Source organism: Simochromis diagramma, unplaced genomic scaffold, assembly GCF_900408965.1.
Source record: "Simochromis diagramma unplaced genomic scaffold, fSimDia1.1 OVJJ01000321.1, whole genome shotgun sequence".
NCBI lineage: Eukaryota > Metazoa > Chordata > Actinopteri > Cichliformes > Cichlidae > Simochromis > Simochromis diagramma.
This window is the reverse complement of record NW_024386772.1, coordinates 17,555,369-17,567,502: the sequence shown is the minus strand read 5'-3', so window position 1 is coordinate 17,567,502 and position 12,134 is coordinate 17,555,369. Positions and strand designations below refer to the sequence as shown.

Genomic DNA, 12,134 nt, shown 5'->3' with positions numbered 1-12,134 from the left:
TGTGTTGCGGCAAAAATGGTGGAAAAAAGGCAATTAACAATGGTCGAGATTCAAACCATCATAACACAAACCAGGGGAGACCTGTACAACAACTACTCAAATAAGCTACCTTATCCATTTGAGAAACATTTATATGTGTTGTAAAGGCCTTTGAAATATGAGTACAACATTTTATGAGACTTCAGCAATTTTGTCATTTCCAAAGACAAAACATACTATATATTAGATATATAACAAGATATTAATATTTTATTATGTTTTTAAATGACACATATAAATTTCATCCAAGATTGCAGTGTTCATACTGAATGATTTTCCAAAACATTCCTAATATGTTTTCATTCAGGGTATCAAATATTGTCACATAAATACTGTCAAACACTGGAATAAGACAAAAACAATCTGATCTCAGTGATTTGAATTTAGGTTGTTGTCATGTGGTAACATTACAATGAATAAAGGCATGAAAAATACAGCATATAGAATACGCTAATTAGCCTGGACTCTTATGTGTGGAGTTTGCATGATCTCCCTGTGCCAGCATGGGTTCTGCTGCAGTATTCCAGGATTGGGATAATTGATAATGTGTGTGTTAGTGACCTGTACAGGTTGTACCTTGTGTGTGACTGCATCATTAAGAGCACAGAAAACCTGACATCAGTTCAGATTCACACTACTAAACACAATAGAAATGTCTTCCTAAAGTTAGAGCTTGTCTTAAAAGACAAAGTTATTTTCAGTTTTACAGGTGTTTTACAGAAATTGTCTTTTCTGAAGATATGTGGGAACTTTATTTGATTACAATTTATTCTTAATCTGCATCTGATTCTTCCAGCAGCACAGTGAATTGCAGCATGAATACACTGCCGTGTATTACTGTACCAGGTAAACACAGTCAGAAAACCAACAGATGTGTACAAAAACCTTTCAGAGTCTAAACAGTCTGGTCAATGAGAACACCACGGCAGTAGGAGCTTTCTTATTGCTGATGCGTTCAAGACAGGTTTGCTCTTAATGAGATGAGCTATATAGTTTGCACTGATATGATAAATACTAATATTATTTATACTAATACTAATAATATTTAATGATACTGATACTGCTGTCAGTTGGCTTTTTTAGATTAGCAGTGAATCCAAAAGTTTGTGTTTTCATCATTTGAGTGGTCTATATTACTTTCTCAAGGCACTTTTCTTTATTTAGTTTTGCTTATTTTCCTTTAAGTAAAAAAGAAAAAAAGTTAAACACAAGCTTTACTCAGTGCTTTGAAATTTTTTTTGCTTGAGACAACACGCAACGTGTTGTACTTGCTGTTGAATGTTTTAGCCATTTACATGATGGAAGAATTTTATATTTATGCAATTGTGAATAAAGAACAAAGCATTAATAAAGGATTAGACTGTTAGTTTTCTAATCTTTTTTAAAAAGTCTAACGATGTCCAGGCAATGTTTAAGAAGCACCTGAAACTGCCATGTTTACTTTGATATAAGAAACAAGAGCCTTTATTTCAGGTGTCTACACAGTCTGTTTACTTTTGTACCTATTTTTATGGAAACCAATACTTGGACGTTCGCAGTCTAGTGTGTCTCTGGCAATTCTTGTGACTTGTTCTTATTCCCTGAGCTATATCCTGCATTCTTGTTTGACCTAATGTCATCATGAAGGTGATCATGTAAGCATCACACGTAATAAACCACTGTGGTGGCATAATTAATTTGTTTGTCTTATGTGGGAATCATTTGGGGCTCACTCCTCAGATGGTGAAGGAGAGAAAGAATGATGCAGAAATACTGACAGTTTGAAATAATTCCTCCACATCTTTCTAGAAATTCATGCTGTTAAATTCTTGAAGAAAAAGCATTGCAAGTAACTGTAAATAGAATCTGGTTCAGGATTTAAAGACTATTATATATTTGATAGGGAGAAGCTCAAATTTTAGCTTCAGTTTACCCTATTGATGCAAAGTAGCAAAAAAAAAAGGATCTGAAATTTGCAAGAACATCAGTGCTCTTTTTTTAGAATTAATGAGAGTGAAAATGAGAAGCCAAGTTAAAAAACACAAGAGAAAATGTATCACATAAAAAAATAACAAAAAAATACAGAACATACACATATTTCCAATTTTTCACCAGTCACTTAATCTTCACATTGAAATTTTCAAATGTAAATGCAAAGCCCCTTTATTTAAATGACCACCACGAACTTCCTCATAATTAAGCCTGTGACTGCTCCAGTGAGACTGCAGAGATGAGTTCAGCTTCATCATCAACCATGTTCTCAGTGGCTCTGATCCTGCTGCTGGCTGCTGCATCCTGTGAGAAGATTTCTTGAATTCACAACACTAAATACAATAGAAATGCTAAACAGTTAAATGAATAATGGCTTAAATGCTGATTTCTGTCTCCACAGGTGTGTACGGTATTGATCTCATACAGCCAGATTCAGTGATTGTGCAGCCTGGACAGTCTTTGACCATCACCTGTCGAGTCTCTGGTTATTCTTTAACTTCTAGCAGCTATGCAACAAACTGGATCAGACAGCGGGATGGAAAACAAATGGATTGGATTTTTACCATGCGGTATGATGGGAGCACAAGCAAAAATGATGCTTTAAAGAACAAGTTCAGCATGAGCAGAGACACTTCTGCTCAAACAGTGACAATAACAGGACAGAATCTGCAGCCTGAGGACACAGCTGTTTATTACTGTGCACGTATGCACACAGTGATACAAACCACTGACAGACCTGCACAAATAATCAAAAGGCAGCAACACAAAACAATACAATGTTCTGTAAATATGGATATTAATAGTGAACCTCTTCCTACTGAACCACACATAAATTTATAAATGTAACCAGCAGTGTGTGGTAGCATTTACAAAAAAGGCAAGGAGAGTCAACAAGCTACCACCTCACAATACCACTCCAAAAACGAAACACAAAATAAATACATACATAAATAAAATAAAACTAACTAATAAGATGAACTGGGTCACATTCTGCACATTCCTCCTGGTTGTAGAATCATTGTAAGGTGGATGATTTTTTTTTTATCATTCATTTAGTAAAACGAACAATAAAATGCTATGAAAACATGTCACTACGAGTTTTTAAACTAGAGAAAAACATCCTTCCTCAGTCTTATATGGACCACTGTTACTGCTGCAGACGTTTATGAGGCAGAGAGAGGACCCAGGCACAGACAACACAGGAAAATAGGAACTGGTGTAACAAAAGGCGAGCTGCTTATTGGGCAGAACTTTGAAGTACAAATTTAAAAAAAACAAAATGCAATAACTAACCTAAACTGGGAAAACATTAAAGAACATGGCACCTGAGAGACACAAGGGGTAAAGAACAGGCAACCTAACAAGGGATAAGGTGGAAACTCACACAATATATATACACACAAGGGGGATTAGGGAGAGTGGTGACACATGGGAGCACAGGAGGGATAAATCAGGCATAACAATACAGGGGAAGCAAAACTGAACATGGACACACAAGTGTCACAATTCAGGGGCTGCATTTGAAGGCCGATTACATCACAGCCAGGCGATGAAGGCTCTCCCAATTCTTAGGCTGCTCCAAATGCGGCTGACAAATGCGTCGTTCATTTCTCCAGATTTAAAGGATGGGTCAGGTGTAGAATTCATAGCGCAGCCCAGCCAATTCCAGTTTCCAACAATGGTGGCAGCTACTTAGTTTTAATATTACTCTTATTACTCTTTCTGGGTTACACAATAAACTTTTAACATATTTTCAGGCAAGAATGTAGCTGTGTAGACTTCAAATATCTGCTCAGTTTATCAAGACTTCACATATTTGCAAAAGTGCTCCGACGTTTTCGGAGATGTCGGTTACGCATCAGCTCATAGCTGACTGAGTGGTCAAGGCTCACTAGAGCCAACGAGGACACCGGACAGCTGGTGATGCAAATCTGAAGTCTAGATTGTCCCATTTCACAACCTCGCACTTCCAGCCTTCTTGGTCTTCGAAGGACCCGGCCCACGTAGACTACTAAGGCCGGGTCCTCCAAAGGATGCAGCCTCTAAATTGGGACATAGCTCAGGAGGACAATAGATTGTCAGAATAAAACAGGAAATACGAGAAATACACACTAAGACACACACTGACCAAACACAGGGAACAGACGAGGAACACTGAGGGAAGATTACACAAACACAAAGAGTAAAAGAACAAGACTAAATCTGACCAAAGGAATGAATCAACCAATATAACATTAACCATCCTTAGAAATACATTACAAAAAAAGTTAAAAATACACTAACTCAAAACACTGGGTCAACAACCAAAGGTTGAGCTTGTTTTAAACACTTTTTATTATTTGTAATCTACCATATTCTATAAAATCATAGGTTTGTAGTATCTGTACTGTGAGCATTACATAAGCTCTGAAACACAGGTCTACATCTTGATTTAAATGCAAAGTAATATATTCCTAAAATTTCACAACTGAATAAAAAGGCTTGAGCATGTGGAATGGTTAACACGGCAATATCTACAGCAGGATTAAAAATGAATGAATCAGTGATTAAAAGGCCTGGAGAATCCCACAGTTTCACTTACCTTATTTACATTATTTATGAAAACAGCTGCGGTTTTTAAAAAAAATAAAATATAAACTTTTGTAAATGTGTTTTTGAGAAGAAACCTGTGATAACTTTAAAGTTTTGGTAACATGAGATCAGTTGAATAAGTAAAGGTCACTGTTGTGATTTGCCAGTCCTCTCCTACTTTTAGGAAATGCAAATGTGTCATTGTCTTCCACCTCTACTTATCTGGCAGCTTACAGAGTCTGACACAACATTGGGCCGACACAGTTAAACATGGACTATTGCACAGCACTGCTACTTTTAACTGTGTGTTGGGCAGGTGACACTCTTTCTCTGTTTTATTTATTTATTTATTTATTTATTTATTTATTTATTTATTTTCATCAATATACTTTATGTTTATTTTTTAATATGTTCCTGTTTGTGACTGGTTCCAGGTGCAGATTGTCAGACTCTGACAGAATCTGAACCAGCAGTTAAAAGACCAGGAGAATCTCACAGACTGACCTGTACAACATCTGGATTTAACTTTGGAGGCTACAGCATGCACTGGATCAGACAGGCTCCTGGAAAAGGACTGGAGTGGATCGCCTATATCAGATATGACAATGCTTACATCTACTATTCTCAGTCAGTCCAAGGCCGGTTCACCATCTCCAGAGACAACAGCAAACAGCAGGTGTATCTGCAGATGAACAGTCTGAAGACTGAAGACTCTGCTGTTTATTATTGTGCTCGAGACTCACAGTGAATTAAGTTGTTGGAGCTCCTGTACAATATCCTACACTCCTCATTATGCTTAATTTCTCATGCATCTTTCAGGTATGCTCTCCATTCTTTTCTCCTCTAGTGCCATCATGTAAGTGATGTCATTATCAAAGGTATCCAGAATTAATAAAACATGGCAGTCAGTTAAAACGATCACAAGCAGCTCCTCTATATTTGTGAGGATACTTTCAGGCCTAACCAGACATCCCAGCTATTCAAATGGAAGCTCTAATAGCATTTAAACTATGATGGAAAGCGACCAAATCATTATAACAGTTGTTAGTAAACACAAGATTTCAGTATCTTTGTTCAGCTAAAACTAAAGCTTCATTTTATTCTATTGATTATGTTCCAATATCAAACATGAATGGGAAACATTCTTTGCCTGACATCTGTTCAAGCATTAAAACTGTTTTACGAGGAGAGAAAAACAGAGAGTAAAGCCAATTATTTATTAAATCATCAATCAAATCAAAGTAAAATTAACACACAGACCAACTGTACATTCAAATTAGCAACAAGCTCTTCCTCAGAATTGAAGCAGAGTGTATGACTGCATCAATAAGGGAACAGAAGACACAAGAAAGCACACAAAGAGGACTGAAGAAGCTGCATTTTGTTCCTGTGCAGCACTTTGAAGTAATGAGAAACACAAGTCAAGTTTTAGACATGTTATGGATTATTTATGAGACACTGTCAGTTCTTTTCTGGCAGAAACTGAATCAGTGATCAAACCAGATTGACCTCTACAGCCTCAGGCCTAGGTCAGACAGGCACCTTAAAAAGAACTCAATTGGGATGCAAGCATAATAATCCATAGCTGCTGCTGTATCTGCAGATGAACGGACTGAAAACTGAGGGGGGGAAAGGGACAACAAAAAAACTCCACATTTCGTATATTAAGAAAAAATGCAGCAAATCAAAAAAAAAAAAAAATGACAAAATGTGATTTAATATGCCTGTCATCTGTCATCAGTCACTGAACCTTTGTGCAAATGCACAGTCCATTTATTCAAATGAACATAAAGCACTTCCTCAAAACTGTGTGTGGCTGCAACAGAAGAGCTCACATCAGTTCAGTTTCAAGATCAACCATGTTCTCCATAGCTCTGATATTACTGCTAGCTGCTACATCCTGTGAGAAGCTTTGCTGAACTCATACCACTAAATAGAATAGAAATGCTAAATACTTCAATGAATAATGGCTTAAATATTGATTCTGTCTCCACAGGAGTGTACAGTATTGATCTTATTCAGCCAGACTCAAGAGTTATGCAGCCTGGACAGTCTATGACCATCACCTATCAGGTATCTGGTTATTCTCTGACTGATGGTAGCTATGGAACATGTTGGATCAGACAGCGTGAAGGAAAACAAATAGACTGCATTTTCTGCATGTGGTCTGATGGGAGCACTGAGAAAAATGGTGCTTTAAAGAACAAGTTCAGCATGAAACAGTGACAATAGCAGGACAAAATCTGCAGCCTGAGGACACAGCTGTTTATTACTGTGCAAAAGGTTACCACACAGTGATACAAACCACTGACAGACCCGTGCAAATACTCAGTAATTAGCAACACACCATCACACACACGCTTGTAGCATATTTAAATCTACAACCACAAGTGCTCTAAATGTGAATATTATCAAAGGAATTAAGAGACAGGGAGCCTGCACAAACCACTGTGTCTGATTCGATAAAGTTAAAACAAAAAGAATTTGCACCTGAGCAAACAATACTCTTCCTGCTGAACCACATACATTAAATGGAAACAAATAATATTGTCTTTGTTTATCAAATTAAATAAATGTTATTGAAAGTTTTGTATCTGTATTGTTTGTTTGTTTTTTCGTTTTTTTTTTGGGGGGGGGGATTATTTGTTTGTGTTTGCTTTCATATAATTTCCACCTTTATGCATATAATTACCAGCTTACAGGAAATGACAATTGTAAGCTGGTAATTATATGCATAAAGGGTCTGGAGAATCCACAAGGAGCAGGCACATCTAGTATACATAGACCGGCTGCAAAGTGCAGAGTGCAGCGGCCAGCGCAACAAATTTTGGATCCTTCGCTCTTAGCTAGCAGTGAGCGCAGCGCATGCCACATCTGTTGTGAAAGGGCCTTTATGCTGCGCACTGTGCCTCACAGTCCCCGGTCAGCCCTGACTTTGTGTTAAAGTAATACTAAGGTAATAATGGTATTTCTGACCATTGGTATGCCACAACTTTATCCTTTCAACAGGTACCAAAAGTTAAGGGACCTAGCTTGTATGAGCCCAAATGGACATTTATATAGAGCTCCTCCATCTCCTCCAAATAAACATCAAGCACTTCCTCATAGTGGAATTGAAATAGGTGACTGCATAGTGAGAGGACAGTAGAGCTCATATCAGTTCAGCCTCATCATAAACTACTATTATGTTCTCTATATCTCTGATGTTGCTGCTAACAGTTGGATCCTGTGAGAAGCTTTGTTTGATTTATACTACTTAATGCATCAGAAATGCTGGAAAAGTAAATGAATAATTTGTTGATGATTAAATTAAATTGTTTTTCTTTCCTATAAGTGTGTACAAATACTCAACAGCCAGCAGCCACACAAGTTGTAAAGGTGACACTATGTAATTTCAATTTCATCTTATAACACAGTACATTTTTCATAGTTTTATTACAAGACCTGGTGGATCCTACAGATTGACCAGTCTCCTGGGGACTGGGAGAGAGTTGGAGTATCAAAATATTACAGCAACTATCACTTTCAGTTACTTCAGGGCTAGTTTACCATCTATTTGCAAATAAACAGGTGACTGAAGATTGTATTTATTAGTGCACTCAGAACTTACAGTGGTAGAAGCCGTTTAACAACTGCATAAAATCTTCAAATTACAAATGCGAGCTCTCATCATGAAACAAAATGAATGAACAGAAAAGTGAAAGAAAAATGGATTTGAACAGAACAATCTGCAACCTGACGATACCTGACGTACTGTTGATAATACACAGTGATTTTAGTGCTGAAAGATATATTTCAGCATGGGAAAAATGACTGCAGTGGTTTAATGCTGCCACATGCGACAGGACGTACTAACATCCATTACTTCCCCAACAGTGACACTTATAAAAATTATACAAGTCTGTGCTTGAAAGCAGTTTGGTTGCTAAAATCACTGTTGATCTATAACTATCAGAAATAAGCACACACTTTGGGAGCTGGACTGAAAACTACTGTTGTCAATTATTGGAACACTAGAGGGCAGTCAGTGTCAAGTCTCATCTTTAAATAACTGCTAAATCAACAAAGACTGACATTTAGCTGTGGTTCACAAGCCTGGATTTCAAAGAAAATGTGGAAGTATTACATGGCTTCTTACTGGCTGTCATTTTCAGACAATGACTTTAATTTCTAGCAGATGAAGAGTATTTTAGATGTATCTGTATAAGGTGAGATTTAGTGATCTTAGCACCTTTTGTCTGTATCACATTTATCTTATGCTGAAAATCTGATAGCTTTGCTGCCCTAATTAGCACAAAAGGTTACCTTTTTTAAAAAAAATATTATTACTCGAGATACAGTTAAATCTCCATTCATCCTACTAAAAAAAACACACGATGGGGCAGTTGATACTAATCTGCTGACTGATTATTATTTTTTAGGTTTTTGTTAATAGACTATAAGAAAACTCTTTAAGTAACGTTTCAATTTTTTCAGTATAATTTTTGACTTTCTGATTTCTCAGTGTGCTGTGTTTTCTTATAGATGACAGAGGTAAGGATATTCAACATATGAGGTGTGAAAGTAATAGCTGCATTTATTTCTGCTCAGTCTATTGAGTGAGGAGGAGTTAATGCAAACTCAGATGTCTTTTACTTCTACTTATCTGACTGTAGCGATAATGACAGATCAGTAGAGTCACATTTTGATATGATGGACTGCAAGACAGGACTGCTGTTTTTAACTCTCTGCTGGGCAGGTGAAAGTTTTCACTTATTTTTTAACTGATTTGTGTTCATAAAATTGCTACTTATTATAATACACTGTTTGTTTGTTTTTGGTTTATTTTGACAGGTGTTGATGGTCAGACTCTGACTGAGTCTGAATCAGTGGTTAAAAGGCCTGGAGAATCCCACACACTGACCTGTACCGCCTCTGGATTCACATTCACTGACTACTATTTAGTCTGGGTCAGACAGGCTCCTGGAAAAGGACTGGAGTGGCTTGCAAGCCATTATAACAGTGCTAACATCTATTATTCTCAGTCAGTCAGAGGCCGGTTCACCATCTCCAGAGACAACAGCAAACAGCAGGTGTATCTGCAGATGAACAGTCTGAGCACTGAAGATTCTGCTGTTTATTATTGTACTCGAGATCCACAGTGACTGAAATTCTTTGAGTAGCTGTACAATATCCAACAGTGGTCACTATACTTCATTTATCATATGGCAATTGTAGTATAATAAGGATATTTCTAATACTAATACTATTTATACTGATAAAACGAAGACATTTCTGTTGCACTTGTTCGAGAACAGTCTTTATATTTCTTTAAGCTGTGCTCTCCTCTCTTGTCTCCTCCAATGCCATCGTGGAGCGTAGCCACTGTTCAGTTGTTCATATGATTGGGGATTATTTTAGAGCTCATCAAACATACCAGCTGTATAAATGGATTTCCCTGTTATGATGTAACAATTTCTTTACCCTAATAAAAAAAAAAAAAACAGACACACATTGTCATTTATATTTGTTAAGAACCAGGATTTCAGCAGCATTACATCTTCAGTAAACATTGTTTAACTAAAATAAAATAAAATAATTGTGCACACAGTCCAGTGCCACATTCACTGTAGTGGAGTTTGTTACTAAAATGGCAACGAAAGGGTGAAGTACTGTGAAAAATTATTGAACCACTTCTCACGTCCTTGTTTAGATAAAATTTAATGTTTATTTTATTCCACTGACTTTGTTCAAATAGCAACCATGAGTGGAAGACAGTGTTTACCTGACATTTGCTCAAGCATTAAAACTATTTTACCAGGAAAGAAGGACAAAAACAGAGAGAGAAATTTTTAAATCTACTCAATCATCAGTCCAGACTATCTACAAAGACTACACAAACTAACTGTACATTTAAATTGAATTAATCAAAGTAAATCTATTCAAATTAGCACCAAGCTAAATTATATTTTATATGATAATATTATATATAATTCATCACTTACCACTGGTCAGAAAAAAATGTACCAAAATAAACTAATCTATGAGAAAGGACACGGGTATTATAAATATAGAGAAATATAATCGCAAATGAATCACCTATATTTATTTTCAATGACAACACTGTTATCATTGGAAATACATGTATAAATTTAGATAGTATAGATAGTTTGATAAAATTTATCAGTAAATCTTTAAGGGACAGTGGGTAGAAAATCCAATCAAATTACGAGACCTTTTCCTTTAAAATGAGCTAGATGTTAAAATTAAACAAAAAAATGTACCTGTAAACACTGTAGGGCAAAAGGTTCCTGACTACAAGATGCAACTGACAAAATGTATTCACTAGCAGTCAGTAAATTTTGTAAATATGCCTTTGTTGTTTCAAATTAAAAGAACTGAAATTTTTATTTGTGTGACTAAAAGCTCTTTGATAATATATCAGCTTTCTCCTTCTTTTGAGGTGGAGTCAATGCAAATATTCAGACGTCTCCCTCGTCCTCCACCTACTTATCTGTCTGCTGTAAGTACGCACAGAATAGTGGACAGACAGGCAAAGTGAAACAAAATGGACTGTAGGACAGCACTGCTACTTTTAGCTGTCTACTTTGCAGGTAAAACTTTCCACTAAAACTAATTTCATGTTTTTTTTATGTTATTTTACTTTCTAAATAATTCATTTTTTTCTTCATTCATTTTATTCTTATTGACAGGTGTTGATGGTCAGACTCTGACACAATCTGAACCTGTGGTTAAAAGGCCAGGAGAATCCCACAGACTGACCTGTACCGGCTCTGGATTCACATTCAGCAGCTACGGTATGAGCTGGGTCAGACAGCCTCCTGGAAAAGGACTGGAGTGGATTGCTCACATTTTCACTGATGGCAGTAGAACTTTCTACTCTCAGTCAGTCCAAGGTCATTTTACCATCTCCAGAGACAACAGCAGACAGCAGCTGTATCTGCAGATGAACAGTCTGAAGACTGAAGATTCTGCTGTTTATTATTGTGCTCGAGAGCCACAGTGACTCAAAGTGTTTCAGCAGCTGTACAAAATCCTACACTGTGCTCCTGATTGTTGCATGTGTTTTGCATAATTGGTGTCTTTGGATGTCACATTTTACAGAATATTTTTAATAATTCTCTGTAAATTCATGCCTGAATGGAAGTAGTGGCACCAAGAAGGTCACCTCATTATACTCACAGTTAATAAAGCAGTTGTTTATTTATTTTGATGATCATTTCAGGCCTAATGACTCAGGAGATGAGAACAGTTCGGCCAACAGTTTTAATTGTCACTGTTCTTTCAGTAACTTTCAGTAATTCAAATTATTTAGCTGAATTAAAATGTTATTTTTTATTCCACCCATCTATCCATCCATTTTCTTACTTGTGTCCATTTCGGTGTAGCCGGGGCCCTAGAGCCTATCCCCAGAGGGTGAGAGGTGGAGTATACCCTGGACAGATCAGCAGGCTTTTGCAAGGCTATTTGTTATATGTAATTTAACTGATTATTTATTTCTTACACGTCTTTATTGTTAGAGTTTAAAATGACAAAATCTAAAACTGAAAATA

The 12,134-nt window shown here is 36.6% G+C and overlaps 2 protein-coding genes, 1 long non-coding RNA gene and 2 gene segments (V, D, J or C); 4 read left to right on the top strand and 1 right to left on the bottom strand.

Annotated features, from left to right (window-relative positions):
• LOC120747509 (immunoglobulin epsilon heavy chain) overlaps positions 1 to 12,134 on the top strand; it is a 438,017-nt gene that overhangs the window by 65,016 nt on the left and 360,867 nt on the right. The gene's annotated exons all lie outside the window — the stretch shown is intronic.
• Positions 1 to 12,134, top strand: part of LOC120713955 (immunoglobulin mu heavy chain-like) — a 539,092-nt gene that overhangs the window by 173,521 nt on the left and 353,437 nt on the right. The window lies entirely within an intron of this gene.
• The window catches only part of LOC120714171, a 514,712-nt gene that overhangs the window by 154,382 nt on the left and 348,196 nt on the right, over positions 1 to 12,134 (bottom strand). The gene's annotated exons all lie outside the window — the stretch shown is intronic.
• Positions 4,799 to 5,346, top strand: LOC120714091. The segment is given in 2 exon segments: positions 4,799 to 4,897; positions 5,016 to 5,346. Coding segments are annotated over 2 exon segments (360 nt in total).
• On the top strand, positions 11,080 to 11,605 carry LOC120714127. The segment is given in 2 exon segments: positions 11,080 to 11,174; positions 11,274 to 11,605. Coding segments are annotated over 2 exon segments (360 nt in total).